This window comes from Triturus cristatus, chromosome 4_2 (assembly GCF_964204655.1).
Source record: "Triturus cristatus chromosome 4_2, aTriCri1.1, whole genome shotgun sequence".
Classification (NCBI taxonomy): domain Eukaryota; kingdom Metazoa; phylum Chordata; class Amphibia; order Caudata; family Salamandridae; genus Triturus; species Triturus cristatus.
Genome location: NC_140586.1, coordinates 25558349 through 25577223, shown reverse-complemented (window position 1 = coordinate 25577223; position 18875 = coordinate 25558349). Strand labels below are relative to the sequence as shown.

The 18875-nt window shown below is 47.5% G+C and overlaps 1 protein-coding gene across 4 annotated transcripts in view; it reads right to left on the bottom strand.

Moving 5' to 3' along the window:
- SARNP (SAP domain containing ribonucleoprotein) overlaps positions 1 to 18875 on the bottom strand; it is a 543793-nt gene that overhangs the window by 281933 nt on the left and 242985 nt on the right. For all 4 annotated transcript variants that reach the window (XM_085600267.1, XM_085600265.1, XM_085600266.1 and 1 more), the window contains exons 5-6: positions 11019 to 11070; positions 10080 to 10153 (exon numbers count right to left, since the gene is read on the bottom strand). In XM_085600267.1, coding sequence (XP_085456393.1) covers positions 10080 to 10153; positions 11019 to 11070 — 126 coding nt within the window. The remainder of the gene's footprint in view (positions 1 to 10079; positions 10154 to 11018; positions 11071 to 18875) is intronic.

Below are 18875 nucleotides of genomic sequence, written 5' to 3'. Positions count from 1 at the left end.
TCACATGCACTAGCAACCATTTCTGGCGGTCTGGACAGACAATGTCAAAATAGTTGAGTACTGGAACCTGTTTTGCCTCGGATCTATTCCTTAAACTGGCCTGCCAACTTTATGTAACGGAGGTGCCAAGTAGATCATCAAGCAGGATGATTAGCCTAAAACGCAGCCTTTTGTCCTCTTGGTCGACACGCTGCCATTAAATCTGTGCCAGTAGGCCCCGTTATTTAAAACCAAAGCAAAGTCAAATCTACGGTGTTAAGCTCTATACAAAAAGCAAAACTAAAAGTGAGCCAAACAGACAAAGCGTGAAGTACTGCGGCCTGTTAAAAGTGGACAGCTCCGGGGCTGATAATGGCCTTGGGGAGGTTGCTGCGCAATACCAATCTCCGAGAATGCGCTCACTCGGAGCCGCTGAGAAGCCGGCTCCCCTGAAGCCCTCTTTGTTCCGAGCGCAGACGCGGCGCGCGCTAGCAGATTCATATTGAACATGGCCGCCTCGCGCGTGCGCACCTAGCCTCAGACGGTGTGCTTTCCCATCCTGTCCTCCTCCAGCCCCCGCATGGCTCGGCGACTGTTAACTACAGAAATTATTTCCAATCCATGTAATCCGTGCATTAGCTTCCTGATTGGATGTTGTATGATTAGACACAGACAGACCTCTGGCCCCAAGACACGCTCCTAGCCTGCGCATATTAATAGCAACAAGTGCAGTTCTCCTACATGGTATACTAGCCTAGCCGCGCATTTCGCCCTGTCCCAGAAAACGGCGAACCATTCTTGCAAATTGTATGCCAGCAGAGCACCAGGACTTTAAGTGGGATAAAAAAAAAAGTGTGTGTATGGGGGGTGGGTCTCTAAAAGAGGGGTGTGGCCACAGAGGCATCAAGAAGAGTGCTTTATAATGGGCGGGGTCTATGTAAATAAGGGTTTGGTCTAAAGTAAGTCTAGAATCCTATCCCTCACAAATTCATCACGTTTTATTCAACAAACAATAACTGAAATCGGCAGCAGCATATTTATTCATTTATCATAAGCAGTAAAAATCTTTACAAGGTGCATATACATTTCTGTGAGGTATGGAAAGGTATTCTTTTTTATTGTAAAGACCTTTCACCAAACCAATCCCACTGTTGCATGAAGTAGCTATTAACTGAGTTTTTGTGGGTCTCTTTTCACATAGGAATGCATGCCCAACATTAAAAGACCTTTAATAAATAGGTGCTCTTGAGAGTTTCAGAAAAGAAACGGGGACATTTCAGCACTATTCAGCGTAATTAAGCATTCTGTAAATGGCAGTTTCAGAGCTGGATAGTGATCATAAAGTTCGAAAGAATGGCATCAGAAACGGAATGCTGCCTAAAACGTGAGGTAAGCCTAAAATAACATAGGGCTATGGCGAGAGGAGAAAACCAGCCTCTCTCCATTTGACAACAAGCGCGGCCCGTCATGTGACGGACAGAAGATGTGCACGCGGGGACTGGCTTCACTGGCGGCGAAAAAAAAGTCCCAGTGTATCACACTGCCAGTAAAGCATCCAATTCCCGCGTGCACATCTTCTGTCTCGTTTGTCTCCCCGCGTGCACGCTGGAATCTGAATATGCTACTTACCAGTATGCATCTGTTCTTGGCATGTAGGGCTGCTGACATTCATATCTGTGCATAGATCGCCGCCTAGTGTTGGGTCCGGATGTTTGCACGTTGTTGTCCTGGAAGAGTCTTCGAAGTATCCTGAGATAGGTGACTCCTCCCCTGGACCACAGTGCGCATGGGCATCCTCTCCATCCTCAGATTGTTTTTCGCCATTGTGGCAGTGATGGAGTAGATATAGAAAGTGATGACCATGCTATACAGTAATTCTGAGAGCTGCAGCTGCTACAGGCGCCGGGGAGGAGGGTGGGCGATATGAATGTCAGCAGCCCTACATGCCAAGAACAGATGCATACTGGTAAGTAGCATATTCAGTTCGAGGCATGTGGGCTGCTGAATTCATATCTGTGCATAGAATACATAGCAGTACCTCCCATTAGCGGCGGCCACCAGTGCCAGCTGCAGCGGTCTGAAAAAGAGTTTTGAGAACAGCCTGTCCTACAGCTGCCTGCTGTTTTGAGTGTACATCTACGCAATAGTGTTTGGTAAATGTATGTATAGTGGACCATGTGGCTGCTCTACATATATCATGTAAAGGAATGTTTCCCAGGAAAGCCATGGAGGCCCCTAACTTACGTGTTGAGTGGGCCCGTGGGGGAATTGTTAATGTGCGTTTAGCCTTTTGATAGCAGATTTGAATACATTTAACGATCCATCTGGCTATACCTGCTTTGGAGATTGCGTTGCCTTTGTGTTGTGGGGAAAAGGCGACGAAAAGTTGTTTCGTCTTCCTAAAGTTTTTAGTTCTGTCTATATAGTACATGAGGGCTCTTTTGAAGTCTAGTGTATGGAGCATTCTTTCAGCGACATTTTGTGGATTCTGAAAGAAAACAGGCAGTTCAATGGTTTGATTCATGTGGAACTGCGATATTACTTTAGGCATGAATTTGGGGTTGGTACGTAGTACGACCCTGTTTGCGTGAACCTGTATGAATGGCTCTTGAATGGTTAGTGCCTGGAGTTCACTAACTCTTCTCAACGAAGTGATTGCTACTAGGAAAGCTACCTTCCAGGTGAGGAATTGAATCTCACATGAGTGGAGAGGTTCAAAGGGTAGACCCATCAGTCGGGTGAGGACCAAGTTGAGGTTCCACACTGGTGCTGGTGGGTGTCTTGGGGGAATTACTCGTTTAAGTCCCTCCAAGAAGGCTTTGATGGCAGGCACTCTGAATAAAGAGAGGTGCTGCCTGTTTTGGAGATAGGCTGCTATTGCGGTTAAATGGATACATATTGAGGTGTATGCCAGATTGCATCGGTATAGGTGTAAGAGGTAACAGATTATGTTTTGAATGGATGCGTCTAGCGGGTTAATGTCATTGTTATTGCAATAAATGACAAACCTCTTCCATTTGGCTGCATAGCAAGCTCTGGTAGTGGGTCTCCTAGCTTCCTTAATGATCTCCATACAGTCAGGTGGCAGGTTTAGGTAGCCAAACTCTAGGACTTCAGGAGCCAGATTGCCAGGTTCAGCTGTTGTGGATCTGGGTGCTGAATTTCTCCATGGTTCTGCGTCAAAAGCGCGGGTTTGATCCGCAGCCTTTGATGCGGCACCACGGAAAGTTCCAGAAAGGTGGTGTACCACGGCTGGCGTGCCCATGTTGGAGCAACCAGGATGAGTGTCAGTGAGTGTTGTCGCAGTTTGCGTGCCACTAGCGGTATCAACGGCGCTGGGGGAAAAGCGTACGCAAATCTGCCGGACCAGTTCATCCATATCGCATTGCCCTGCGACTGTGGATGTGGGAACCTGGCGGCAAAGCTTTGGCATTTTGCGTTTTCCCTTGTGGCGAATAGGTCTATCTCTGGATGACCCCACTGCTGGAAGTATGGTTGGAGTACTGATGGGTGTAACTCCCACTCGTGCATCTGGTGGCTGTGTCTGCTGAGCAGATCCGCCATCTGGTTGTCCTTGCCTAGGAGGTGTTCCGCCATGAGGAATATGTTCCTCTGAATGGCCCACTTCCACATGCTCTGAGCCAGATGAGACAATTGTGGAGAGTGTGTTCCTCCCTGCTTCTGTGTGTAGTACATGGCAGTCATGTTGTCCGTCCGGATCAACACTACCTTGTTGCACAGGTGTACTTTGAATGCTTTCATAGCCAGGAAGATTGCCATCAGTTCCAGAAGGTTGATGTGCATCTTCTTTTGTTGTGTAGTCCATAGTCCCTGCACTGTGTAATTGAGTACATGGGCTCCCCATCCCTGGAGAGACGCGTCCGCTGTCAGTATTATTTGTGGAACAGGCTCTTGGAACGGTCGGCCCTTGCAAAGGTTTTGTGGATTCCACCAATGCAGAGAGTTGTATGCCCGACCGCTCACCAACACTAGGTCTTTTAATTGCCCGGGAGCCTGATTCCATTGACGTGCTAAGCACTCCTGAAGCGGGCGCATATGTAGTCTCGCGTGTGGGACTATGAAAATGCAGGAGGCCATCATGCCTATCAACTGCATGAACACTCGCGCAGGAAGGGAGTGTTGGGGTTTGAACTTGGAAATCAGCATTTGCATGCTGTTGATCCTCACTAAATTTGGCTGAGCTGTGGCTGCCAGAGTGTCTATGGTCGCACCTAGGTACTGTTGTACGTGTGCGGGTTGGAGATGTGATTTTGGGTAATTTAGTGAGAATCCCAGACTGTGAAGAAGGTGAATGGTGCGGGACATGTGGCTGGCACATTGCTGGGCTGACTTTGCCTGAACAAGCCAGTCGTCCAGGTAAGGGTAGACGTGAATGTGTTGCCTTCATAGATGTGCAGCCACGGTAGCTAGGCACTTTGTGAAAACTCTGGGTGCTGTTGTCACTCCGAAGGAGAGGACTTTGAATTGATAGTGCTGCCCCTGAATGGTGAACCGGAGATATTTTCTGTGTGACGGGTGTATGGGTATGTGGAAATACGCATCTTTGAGGTCTAGCGTGGCTAGGAAATCTCCCTGTCGGAGGAGCGGGAGAACCTGCTGTAGGGTGAGCATGTGAAAATGCTCTGAGAGAATGTAGTGGTTGAGGGGTCTCAGGTCTAGGATAGGTCTGAGTGACCCGTCCTTTTTTGGTATTAAGAAGTACAGAGAGTACACCCCTGTTCCCTGCTGGTGTACGGGCACGACCTCTATTGCGCCTTTTTGCAGCATACTTAGCACCTCCTGCTGTAATAACGCTTAGTGCTCTGAGGACATAGGACGGTGCCTTGGCGGTATGGTGGGTGGAGTGGAGCTTAATTCGAGACAGTAACCGTGTTGGATAACATCTTTGACCCACCTGTCCGTGGTGATGGAATCCCACGTGGACAGGAACCGCTGGAGCCTTCCCCCGACAGGTGTTATGTGGGCGGGGGGAAGGGAGAGGGCGTCACTGTTTGTTCTTGGGGGAGGACCTGGTATTGCCGTAACCACGTCCTCTGCCCTTGGTGCTGGAGCCACGATATCCACCTCGGGTGTTTTTATCGTAGGAACTCTGTGTGCCCCCTTTATTGTAGGTTTGCTGTGCCCCCTGTCCTCTACCTGCACCTCTATTTCCGGGGCGACGAAAGGAGCCACTACGAAATGTCTGCGTTTGCAGAGCCCCCATTGACTTCGCAGTGTCCGTGTCTTTCTTTATCTTTTCTAAGGTGGTGTCAACCTCCGGTCCAAATAAGTAGTCGGGGTTGACCGGCTGATTGAGGATGTTATTTTGGACCTCAGGTTTGAATCCGGAGATTCGTAACCAGGCGTGTCGTCGTAGCATGACGCTGGTGTTTATTGCCCTTGCAGCAGTGTCTGCGGCATCCAGTGCACACTTGATGGATGCGTTTGTGAGCAGTTGTCCCTCCCTGATGAGGAGCTCTGCTGCCTCTTTGTACTCGTCTGGCAGGTGTTGGAGTAGGGTCTCTAACGTGTCATAGTGTGAGCGGTCGTAGCGAGCTAGGAGGTCCTGTGTATTGGCGATGCGCCAGATGTTCGCTGCCTGGGCTGCAATCCGTTTGCCGGAGGTCTCTAGAACCTTGGACTCTTTGTCCGGGGGAGGAGCATCACCAGTTGTCTGAGAGTGCGCCCGTTTGCGAGCATTGGCAACTACAATGGAGTCCAGAGGCAACTGGCTTCTAATGTACGTGGGGTCCCCAGGTGCGGGTTTGTACTTTTTCTCGATCCTGGGGTTTATTACCCGTGCCCTGGTGGTTTCCTTGAAAATGTCCTTTGCTGGCTTGAGGACACCTTTTAACATGGGCAGAGTCTTTACAGTCCTCTCGGAGGATGCGAAAGTGTCCACCAAGAAATCATCCTCGATAGTGTCTGAGTGGAGTTGCACTCCATGATTGGCTGCGGCACGTTCAATGAGGGCGTTGAATGCAGCAGTGTCCTCTGTGGGGGACGTTTTTGCGCCATAAAGTTGCGTGTCCTGTGTATCCAGAGCGGCACCTGGGTCTACAGGGTCATCCCAGACTTGATCAGGGTCTTGCTGTCCCTCAGGGTCTATGTCCTCGGGGTAGGTGGTGTCGTCACCCATGTAGTCCTCCACTGCATCCGTGTCGGAGTGCGTTGGAGAGAATGATGGATCTGTGTAAGAGGTGTGGATGCGTTCATAAAGAACTGGTTCTGATTCCGCCGGCATTTTTTGTTTTAGCGGGATCCTGTAAGAGTCCAAAGCTTGCCCTGAAGTGATCTTCCGCTTTCGGAGCATGAGCCTGCCGGTGTCGGCGTCGATGAAGTGGGACGGCGATGTCCCAGTAGTCGAGTGTTCGGTAGATGGGGACCGTGTCTGGGTAACGCAGGTTCTGATTTCGAACATTTTCGGCGCCGTGGATGGCGGCAAACTGAAGGTGATGTTGGCTGGTGCCGAAGGTGCCTACTGTGCCCGTGTCGGTGCGGAGCCCCACGAGGTCTGGAGGGCTGCCTTTTCCCTGATGCGTTGCAAGGACGCTGCCACTTGTCGCACCCGGAACTCCGACGGTTCTTTGGCGCCGAGTGGTTCCGTAGAGGCAGGTGTGGACTTCTTCGAAGCGACCGGGTCATCGAGTCGAGGAGGGGTAGGAGCCGTCGACGGCGTCGATGAGTGTACCGTAGTCGCTGCCTTCGAGGTGGATAGCGATGCAGTGGCTATTGTCACCTTGGTGGTCGGTGCCGATTGCTTCGGTGCCGGGGGCCGAGGCGCTTTGACGGGACAGACGGCTTTTCTTTTTGGGTCGGCGCCGACATCGGCTGCAGCGAGTTCGGCACCGAAGTCCCTTTTGGTGCGGTCGGAGCCGACGGGTTTGGCTGGCGTCGAAGGTGTGGTGGTCCTCGAGCCGACCAGTGTCCGTTTCACTTTCGGTTTCTGTTTAACCGGTGCGATGATTGGTTTCGGTTTCGTGGTAGGGAAACCAGTCTTTTTAGGTAACAATGGCTCTTGCTGTATGTCCGTGGCCGGGCCGGAGGGCGGGGCCGAAGAACTGCGGGATTGGTCTTGGGTAAGGCCCGAAGGCGATCCCTCGACCGGAGCCATCGACTGACACACTGGGATAGCCTCAATTTGTACGGGTAGGCCTTGCTCCTCACCGGAGCTACCTTCTTCGGCCCCTAAGGCCTCATCGTAGTCTCCTACCTCGTCGTCGGCTTCTTCCCTGTGAAAAAGCTCTTCATCGACATCTTCCGATCGGGAACCGTGTTCGGAAGTGGGGCTGGAGGGTATATTTTCCACGCTTTCCACATCTTCGTCCTCGGTGCTGAAGATGTTGGTCGGGCCGGTGCCGCTTGCTGCGCTTCCAGTCGCGCGGCGCGTCGATTCCGGAGAGTCTTCTTGGATCTGAATCGGGCACAGGCCATGCATTTCGATTCGTCATGATCCGGTGAGAGGCATTTGTTACACACCGGGTGGACGTCGATATGGGGGTATGTGGCGTGGCAAACAGGACACCGCTTGAATGGGGTCCTCGATTCCATCGTCGAAGTTCGGTCGATGGTCGGATTTAATGGATCCGAAAAGTTGTTAAAGCCGTGAAAACTAGCCTGTAAACTGTCGATACCGATCGGGAACAGTACCGTCGAAAACTAAAGGCCTTTTGGCCTGAAAACTAAATTTTCCTAACTTGAGTCAAGATAAGCACATCCGAACCCAATGGCGGAAAAAAACAATCTGAGGATGGAGAGGATGCCCATGCGCACTGTGGTCCAGGGGAGGAGTCACCTATCTCAGGATACTTCGAAGACTCTTCCAGGACATCAACGTGCAAACATCCGGACCCAACACTAGGCGGCGATCTATGCACAGATATGAATTCAGCAGCCCACATGCCTCGAACTTATAGATTCCTAAAGGCCTCTGCATGGCAGAGCAGCGCATGCACTGCTTTCGCCAGGCCGAGACCTAATAAACGAAGCACAGTTGAATGCATAACCCCTTCCCAACTGTAGTCAATCTACTAAGCCAAATGAGCAAACATTATCCAATAACACAGAGCTCACCAGGCATAGGGGAAAGTAGGATTAGGACAGAATATTCCAAGCATTTATAGGAGAACAATCCCCAACTTCACAGAATCTACAAATAACAGAAAACGCGTGCTCCGTCAATCCCAGCAAAGTAATAAACACAGGGACTGTGTGCTGGTCAACATCAGACTATAGTAAGAACGGTCCAGGGAGATGTATTCTCAATATGTCAGTGTACCAACCACATGGAAACGTGACACCCACCATCACAAACGGTATGAAGAATTAGGGGCCCACACTCCCAAACATCAAAATGTACAAAGGACTAGGTAAGAGAAACTTCCAAAATCACCAAAGGTATACCATGCACTGAGTGGCAGATGCTCCACACCAACGAAGAACATATTAAGTTCCTCCCCAACATCACAGTATACTAAGCTCAAAGTGAGTATACGATCACCAATATTACAAAATCTACAATAAAAAGGGAGTGAACGTTATGTTCACCAATATCAAACTAAGTCCTTAGGAAGAACAAGCTACCAAACACAAAAATTGACTAAGCATACAAATGTGAACGCTGGTGAAAAATCAGTAAATGTACCTTACGCAGAGAAATGCATCACAGAATGTACCTTTTACAGGAGCTATGGACTGGGAAATCTTGCAGAATATTCTGCGTGCACGCTAAACGTTTCAGAATGTACCAAACACACGCTACCGAACTCGAATGTATACCAAGTACATGAGTGCACAAGTTGTTCAACATTACAGAATGCACCAAGGACAAGAGAAGTCAAATTATGCCAATACCACAGAATATGTATAAAGCTCATGAGAGTCCACCGTTCCCACCATCACACTGGACTTGATCCCAGACCAGCAGCACTCACTAACATCACAATGAACCAAGCATGGGGCATTGAAAACTATCCTACAATGCACCAACAAGAGGGGAGAGAATACTTGCAAACACGTGAATAAACTGAACACAGGGGTAAACATGCACCCAAACACATAATGTAATAAAGCCAGCAAGTCACAGCTTGCCAGCATCACAGAATGTACCAAGCCCAGGTGCTGCATGCAGGTCAAACTCACTTAACCAAACAGGTTCTGCATGCTGGTCAACATCACTTACCAAACACAAATGTTGTGTACACTGGTAGGCATCCCTTAACAAGCACAGGTAGTAGACCACTGGTCAATATCACTTACTAACCCAGATGATGTACGATAGGCAATAACACAAAATGTACCTAGCACAAGTGTTGTGCCGTTATCAACATTACTTACTAATGTCAATGTCAGATGTTGTATGCTAGTCAACATCCCAGAAACTAGCACAGACAACTGCATACTGGTGAACATCACACATTATACCCTTCAAAGGGGCTGCAAGTTGGCTAGCGTCACAGAACGCAACTAGCACAGACAATGCTATTCTTCCCAACTTACATGGTGTACCTAGCACAGTGAATATACTAACCGTTATGTGCACTAGAAGTAAATATGGACCTGACTTTTGCAGCAAGCATGGACTACTACGGTTCAAGCAAATGCTTCAATGGTATGGTCAGGCCCATTATGTGACATCACGATAGACGCACCATGATATCGGTCATCCCAAACCCAGGCACAAAGTGTTAATGCACAAACGACGTCTGTCAGCCTATAGAAAAGGAAGTGGCTTCTAAAGAAACCTGCTTCCCTCAGCTCAGATGTTTTAAAGTTTATTTTTGACTAAGTTTGTTGAACGGGCACAGGTGTGGAAATTTTGCACAGTGGGGCTTCAAAATCAATATAATGCAGCGGCTCATTATGGGGAAAGCTTTCACACAGAATGGGCTACAATTCTCGAGATGGCTTAAGATGCTGGTCTCTCAGATGTCTTGATATCACTTACAGATGTTATGCACTTTTTACTTTACAGAACGCTTTAATTTTGCAATTTACCACTCAGGTTGCACTTGTTAAATTGACAGGGTGCAAAGTGGAGTCCTTTTTTTTTTTTTATTTTAGACATTCGTTCGGATGGGAGGTAAATTGTAAGCACTTACCGTGCCGCACGAGCCGCTTTCTTACTCTCCAAACTCGAGGCCACATTAAACCTCTCTGCTCTTTTCTGTAGTCTCTAAAAGAGAAATCATATATTACTGGGGACCACCTCAAAAGAAAGCAATACGATTACAGACAACAAGGCCCCACTTAAAATGAAGCCTTGGAGATTTCATAGCATGCAGCAAACCAGTTGTGAACAAGTTCGCTCCCCGACTCGCAGTGAGTTTATGGTGACAAATATGGTCATTAAAATGTTTTACAGGGACAGTCTTAGTTACAGTCGCAGGCTCACGTGAACAGCCCAGTGAGAGAAAGACCACCGTACAAGCCCTTCCTTGCTAAATATCTGGGCCAATAAGTGTGATATGACCGTGCATTCCTGCTTACTGGTATCACCTGGAACCTGATCAAGTCCCTGCTCAAATCTTCTACACAATACCAGTGACTTTAGGAGCATTTGTTTTCCAAAGGTGAGCTTTCAGGAGGTCCTAAAAGGATCGCATGCGGTTTGCCTCCTGTGATCCTCACTACACGTATGCTTTAAAGAGGGTACATTCAGCGGGCATGCCACCTTAGGCCCAGCACGCAGATAGCCCACTGGATGACTTGATCTGTACATTGAGAAGAACCAGACACAGTTCACAGAGTGGCTGAAGCCAGGCTCGCAAACACCACAACTTGTCGCACCAGTGATGTTGCAGACCAGGAACGTGGAAAAGAAAAACCCACCCTCACAGGGTTGGCATGCTTAACTGGGAAAGGTTCAGGGGCAACACCAAGGTCTACCTTGGGCTCTCCTATTCTAATACGTGAAAAAGTACCCTAAGCTACAAAGAACTCAGGGCGCCATCTCGCCACCACTGCTCCAATGGCGGTCTCTCCATTCCACACATTCTTTAAACACTGTTCATTTTCTATTTTCCATGAGTGCTTTGTACCTCATTCAGCGGCAATCCGGTCAAAATCTTCACCACCTTTTTGTCACTTTCCCTAAAGAAATGTACAATAAAACAGTTTAGGCACTCATTGAAACAGAGTATCATCATTATTGCTGGTAAACATGAGCTTGCACTTAATCAATAAGCAATCTTTGTGGCTTAGGTGACGGTCAACAGTTTTTTTGCGGTTTATTGATTTTAAAAGGCAATAAAATGACACTTTCAAATACGGTATAAACAATATACATGATTCTGTGTTATCAACAGGGCAACGCCAAGGCTGCAAGAATAGTATGCCTCAGGTCTTAGGGACCAGAACTGCCCCTCTAATGGGAGGGGCATGACAGTGGAGGGAGGGGCTGGGGGGGACTTTGAAGAGATGTTTGCATACCACACTTCACTTCATAAAGAGGAACATGCTGGGAGAGCGGTGTTAGTGCAACAAAAGCCTACTTCCATAGGACAACACTGACCTCTTGGAAGAGGCGCCACAGATTGTTCTGGTATTTAAAAGGGGCCTGTGCAGATGTGTCCAGGTGGACACAGTAAGCGACTACAACCTTTTTATGAAAGGACGGTGATAAAAGGCGGGATTCATGGGGTTTGCAAACTGCTTCCCACGCTGGACAGTTTGTTAATGAAATGGTGCGAAGATACTCAAAGCTTCCCATAAAACGGAGGCGGTGGTGTTTCCGTCCCGGGACCCAGCACTTCAGAAAAAAGCTGGAGTGTTTGCGAAGGCAGTAATGGTTTAACAGCTATTTGCACAGGAAGTAATTCTGCACGGGCTAGTACAGAGCACCTGAGGCGAGAACACTTGTTACTGCCGCTCGTTATGGACAAGGCCACCGGTTCAAAGGGAACCTTGGCTCATCCTGAGGCCAGCGGGGCCGTCCAGTCACCCCTCCCATGGGAAACGACAAGCAGCCAGTTAAACATGGAGGCTGCGATAGGGATAGCGGTACAGCAGAGAGGCAGCTCCCACGAGGACACATTTAAACAGAGAACCTCAAGTTTACAGACTGCCGCGAACCAGCGCCGGCTGCTCTCTGCACTGATGTGCCATGCCTGTACCAGAGTCCAGAGCACGGCTATCAAGCTCACCTTTCTGAAATATTTCTAATGCAGCCATCCCAAGCACAGTATGAAACGCTACCTGAAACTACCCTGGTACAGGTGCACTCATCTGGTATAGGGTCACATATTCACCCATCCCTCTAGGCTCTCTTGCATCACATCGTACATTAGCATGTCTATGCCCATGTATTCACGCCAGGCATGCTGCCCTCTACGCCAGGGCTGCTGCCCTCTTGTACATGCAGCATGCACCATGCGCGTTCCATCATCCCTCCATTACATTAGCTCTCTGTGCCCACGTATCCAGCTAAGGTTGCCCTCTAGGCCCTCTTGTACATGCAAAAAGTGTCTGCATGCACTAAACCTGATCTGTCACCACATTCCCATACATTAGCACCTGTATGCCTACTGTATATCTAGCCAATACGCAAAATGTCATGCTTCACGCAGTCTGTTGCCCCATCCATCAGTCTCAGCATGGTCAAACATTCGCCTGGGGTTACTGGGTTGGGCATCTCAATTTTAGCCCAGATTCAAAATGGAGACTTGTAGGATGCCACTGGCATCCTTCTAAACATGCACTTCTGAAACCCTTAAAAGGATCTTGTGGGAAGCCCCTGGCAGTCCTCAGGGCATAGGCTCGAGGAAGTCCTTGGCACCTTATACGTATGCTTCTGAGATGGGTGCTTGAGGAATGCCCTGGTAGCCTCCTTAATAAACACTCATGGGATGCCTCTGGCAGCCTTCTGAATGCCCACTTCTTGGCGCCTTGCATAAGTGATTTTTTTTAATCTCTCTTGCTCTCTGTTCCAGGCTAGAGGCAGGCGTCCTGATATTATGCATGCCCCCTGGGATCGGTCTGGCAAGAACTGCACATGCTGGTGCATCCCGATAAGCACAATGACAATATACCATCTGTGCCAAAATATTTACAGACGTTCCTTTCGGGCAGATTGGGTAACTCATGTATTTCCTACATAGCTGTGTCAATCAGATAGTAGAAGGGTATCCTTCAAAAAGATGCCAAGGTGCAACTTAAAAGATGTTTGCCCATCGCTCCAAGTATATTTGCAGAAACCACAGGTCAACGAGAGGCAGGTGTTTTCTTTGACTACAGGAGCCCTCTCATTCAAGTATTAACAAATATATACTGAAGAGCAGACAATTACACAAAATGAAGGCTTTCTTTTCTGCTCGCCCTCCCACGGACAGCTCAAGGAGACGTGGTCTTATCACAGAGCTAAATGGGCGCATCTAGCGTACAAACCGATAAGGAGCACGAGACCTCCGGGACCCAGTCCTGCTCAAGTATGCGCTCAGGGGCACAGCAGGCAACCTCTCTGAAGCAGACATACACCTGCGTATAAAAGCAGCATTGTCTAACAAGGTTTGCAGGCGGTATCTTCGAAGCAGTCAAGTACCAGTCAAGCAGCATCTCAAATCCTAGCATGTATCCCGGCACCAACTCTAAGCTACATCTGTTATGTTATGTTGATTTGTATAGCGCACTAATCACCCAAGAGGGTATCCCTGTGCACCCGGGAACAAGGGCAGCATCTTGATACCGAACATGCACCAATGCTGCATAGTATTGCAACATATACATAGTTCTTACTGCCCCTAGGTGAGACGCCGAAGCACTTGCCTATAGAGGAAGCATGCTATACCATGAAGGGTGTATGGTTGGAAGGGTGCTGACTTCGTTTTGAACCTGTATGGGAAGTGTTTCCATGTTGTGTGTGAGGACCACTGTTAACATGTTATGGGAAACGGTATTTAGCAGTATGATGGATGAGGAAGTGAGAGAGAGTAAGCTGGCAGCTTTGAGCAGCTCTGCAGATCCCTTTATAGTACGACCTAGTGTCATAGTCCAATTAGCTGGTTACTAAAACGGGCTGTCGATTCTGAGATATTCTCTTTAAAGTCAATGATCCTGAGTAGGCGTAGGTTGGAACAAGACATAGATCAGAGAGCTGCCTAGATGGACTGTTACCATCATCCCCTATCCGACTACTATTGTGAGATGTCAAAACGCAGTTATAGCATGTAACTATTTTGGACCCTAAGTGGTGAACTAAATTTAAGTTCTCTGTTGCCCATCGACATGTGACCGATCTCTTCATTTACTGCATGCCTGTTCAATTTGTGGTGGGTGGTTTATTGCTGTGGATTGGTACAGTTCTGGATGCTGAAAATGATGCTTAGCAGTTTTGTATTATGTGGAGTGTGAGTATCAAGTGTAAGAGGAAATGATTATGCAGTCTGTAGGAACTACAATGGACAGCCCCACTGAGTGTTATACATTGAATTTTATTTAAATTGCATTTATATAGCACATACTACCCCTAAAAAGGCATTTTAGAGCTTTACGTCTGAGAGCACACTCCTCCGGAACCAAGGGTTAGCATTTTTTTTTCCTTTGGCTTATTGTTGGTAATTGGGATTAGTCTTGCACTCTTAAAGTAACCAAGCCATGCAATTTACTCCAGTTTCTGTGTGATATGAAATGAATAGGAGTTAAGTGTGATCTTTACTGAAATTGGGGGATATGTTAAATCATGCCTTGGTTCACTGTATTAACAGATGTGCCACAGGGGATTAGGTATTGTTAGGTTGCAAGGATATGACTTTTAAAGGACGGGTTGGGACCTCTGAAATGAAGGTTGGACATTTTTACAGCTACAATGATGGGGATTATGGTAAACAAGCATGTGACTTAGAATACACAGTGCTCGGAGAGCGGAGGCATGCAGAGGGTGGAACACAAACAGTTAGTTGAAAGAAACAGAAGGGTCGAAAATTGAAAGTTTTAAGTCAGAAGTCAGTTTTCATGCAGGGTTTAAGGAATACTGTGGGAGCATCTTGAGTTTGCATGAAAAATTGCAATATGATTGTAGGCGGTGCGTGCATGCCATACCACCATCAACTGCAGGTGAATAGATTTAATATTAGTTTCCTTCTAGTTCAGGAACTTTCCAATTAATCAAAGACTCCCAGAAGAAATGTGTTTTAAGGTGAACTCTGTTACCATCCCAAGGCAAATGACTTTTTTACTATTTGAAAAAAACACAGCGAGTAGATAACCCCAAGAATCTAAGCAGCAGGAAGGAGGCCTTACATTGCCTGAAAATTGATTGCTTACATTTTATAGTCAACATCAACAAACCTTCATGCATAAAAAAAAAAAAAAAAAAGAATGATTGGCAATGGCAACAGGTCTGGCTTTAAAAGAACGTTGTATGATTATGTGTAGTTTTACACGTAAATAGCATGGGAATGAATATATATGTTTGTGTGGAAACAAAGAAAAGTATACTAATATTGTTGTAGGTTAAAAGTTCAGGTGTCAGTTGCACTGTGGCTTAGGAATCCATGTAGGTTGATGACTGTTCTCATAAGTGCTGCTGCCAGATAAACACAACATAAATGCATTACGATGCGATGCATGTGCCCCTGAACGTTCAAACTCAGGCAGCTGGATATATAAATAAAATGTCAACAGCTGTGTGGAGGGCAAACACTTTTTTGTGAAGCACACAACTTCTGCCCAATCAAAACACGTGCTCCTGGCTCCCATCATGTGGACGGAACCAAAGTCTCTTTCTAGTAATGCTCACATAATTGTCTGGAGACAGCTGCGCTGTCAAGCCAGATTGTTACAAAGGTTACTAAACCATTATCAGGGAGAAACAAAAGACGTTACAGAGAATTTATGTAGAAAACTTTTTTTCACACAACAAAATGGTGTAATGCCAGAATCAAGTGTGATGTGAACAGGCATTGGTCAAAATGATGAAAATAATGGTGAGGTATTTACATGTTGGACTATTCTTACGCCCCTCCAAAGAAATCAATATACCCCAAACAAATTTCAGTATGAACATCATAACGTGCTATTCCTGCCCACAGTATCCTCTTATTAGCAGGTCGTCTTCTTCATGGTAACCAATTTTAATCAATGATGTATGACATCTCAGAACAAGATATGCACCTGCATCTTTGAACCAGAAAAGCACATGGGCACGAGTACATCTTCTCTAAACCAGATATGCAGAAGGCAGTGCAAATGAATCAGACAAGCACTAGCATTTCTGAACCGGACATACAAATGGACATGAAGTGCAGCATCACTGAACATGACATGTACCTAAGCAGAACACATCACTTAACCAGACAGACACCAAGACGCAAGGAAGCAAGACATGCAATTGTGGATGAGGGATGCATTTCTGAATCAGACATTCACCTGGGCATGAAGCCTAAACACTGTAAAGTCCACCATCGCACAATGAACAGGTGCAATATGGACAAGTCTACTGCAAACAAAAAAAACCTGGATCGGAGAAAAAAATACAACTGTTATAAATGAAGACCTAGCTACAAAGGGGTATCCGTTTAAGGATGAATTACCTCCGTTACGGAGAGTCCGGACAGCTGACTTTCCGTAACCAGGACAGTGAGTCCCCCAAGCCACATGCCAGGGTGAGTTGAGGCATGCTCCCAGACATCAGTGGGTAATCCAGTGAATCCACCACTTTATGATTACTTAATCGGATCACTGGACGGTTTTGTATATTTGATATTCTTACACACAACTTATTTAATTAAGTACATTGAGCAGCAGTACTTCTGAGTAGGTCCTGAAGAGAGCTGCTACACCTCTACGTGAGTTACTGCAGAAATATGTCAACTGTATACGGACACATACTGTGGGTATATTTGTTCACCGCAAGTGCCCCGTTTTTAATCCTGGCCCAGGGGCGCATGAATAAAGGGGTATTGCGTACCCTGTAGCTAGTTTTACTATCACCTTAACTTACTCTGCTGTCCTGACTACCATAGGCTCATCACTGTGATATTTAGCACACAGCTCCTCTACATTAAAACATCCCTGAGATCCTCCCTCTCAGCGAAGGGGTTGGTGCCCGTACCGTGACTAGGTATCACGGTACGGGGAGAATCCCAATTATAAAGCATGTCATCTCTGGTAGGTGATGGAATTTGTCCTTTTAAAGGGATACCCCTATGTAGCTGGTTCTTCATTTATAACAGTTGTAATTTTTTCTCAGATCCAAATGTTTCTTATTTGTGGTAGAGGTTTAGAGTGGGGAGTCAACCCTTGCGGGTCTTTAAATCTCCTCGGAATCCCTTTTGTTGTGGTAGATGCAATATGGACAAACACATACCTAAACAAACCTGTGACTCGCCTGTGTGTAATGCATCTCTGAAATAATCATGTACGAGGACAGGATGGCACCATCCCTAAAGTACACATGCACCCCACCACCAACTACGGACCAGGAATGCAGTACCAGGAATGCATTCAAGGTAAACAGCATCTTTCAACCAGACAAACATTAAGGCAGAGGCACACCACTACTAAACTGACATTCACCAGGGCAGCAAAGCATTAACTTTGCACCGGTCACACACATGTGCAAGAGCATTCCTGACTTTGAATCTGACATTCACCAGGTAGAAAGAATGCACTGCGGAACCAAACACACACGTGAGCAAGAGCTAAACACCGTGCAAGTTCTGCACTCACACACAGAACAGCCACTATATGGGCAGCACATACCTAGACAAACTCTGGGCATTCATTAAGCCATGCTTCCAGCTACACATCACACCCAAGGACTTTTCCCATAACCAATAAGGAGAAGTGTGGCTCAATGAGTGGAGAAGTGTGGCTCAATGATTAGAGCGGCAGACCCTGATGCAGAGGTCTAGCCCGGGACCAGGGTTCAATTCCCCGCCTCGGTGGGTCTTGGGCTCAAAAATTCCACGGACCTGATAATTCTCGCCTCGGTGCCTATTCCAATCATGGAGTCCCACTCTGCAACTCTGGGAAATAGCTTAATCTCCACAACGGCCCCCACAACGCTAAGGATGCCTGGCCTCCACCTTGGGGGTGCCCAGGAGTCGACGCCTCACAGGGAAAGCCAGGATGGGTTCCACAGCGGTATTCGTACAAGCGCCTTGAGACCCTTGCGGGTGAGTAGTGCGCTATACAAGTATCAAATTTACATTTACATTTCTATGCACAAATCCCTTTCCCACCCGTTTCCTCCTCCTCTCCGAGGATGTACTGCTTATAACGTAGTACCTTGAAGAGCATTCAAGACCATGTTTGCTCCTACGTTACTTTGCAATGTAAAAGACTTCTTTACTGTGTGCTGTACCATACGGATATATGGCCTAGCGCAGGCGTCACGGATCTGAATATCTCTGCTGCCTTGATGAGGAGTGCTGGAGATTGGCTCTGCCTTCTCACACTACTGCTATCCTCCTGGGCACCCGCCTCTTCCGCCCTCCTACTCGAGGACAGAGAAGATTCCTAATAACAACCTGCACTGCTGCACACGGTCTGGGTGCTGCATGACTGCAGTGCCAGGCGTGGGCGGCAGGGTGGTGGTGTGGTGTGGTTCACTCACTCACACACTGGACCTATGCTCTTTCCTGGGTCCAAGCCCCACACACTCTCCACTCTCACTCCAGCGTCACGGGCCCTCCACCTCCCTTTAATGACCCCCTTTCCTGTGGGAATCCTGATGTTTTACAGCGGTTTAATAGAGGAGGAGGGACCCGAAGCGCCCTTTAACTTTTAAGCCCCTTCTTCTAACAAGCCGCTGCCTGCAGTCATTCTGGCAGCTGTCACTGCAGGTGTGAGCATAAACGAGGGCCATAAAACCGTGCGGCGGGAGAGGGCACGGATGCCAAAGGAGAGCGGCGCCTTGGGAATACATGCACACGAACTGGGTTTAACAGTGGACAGAA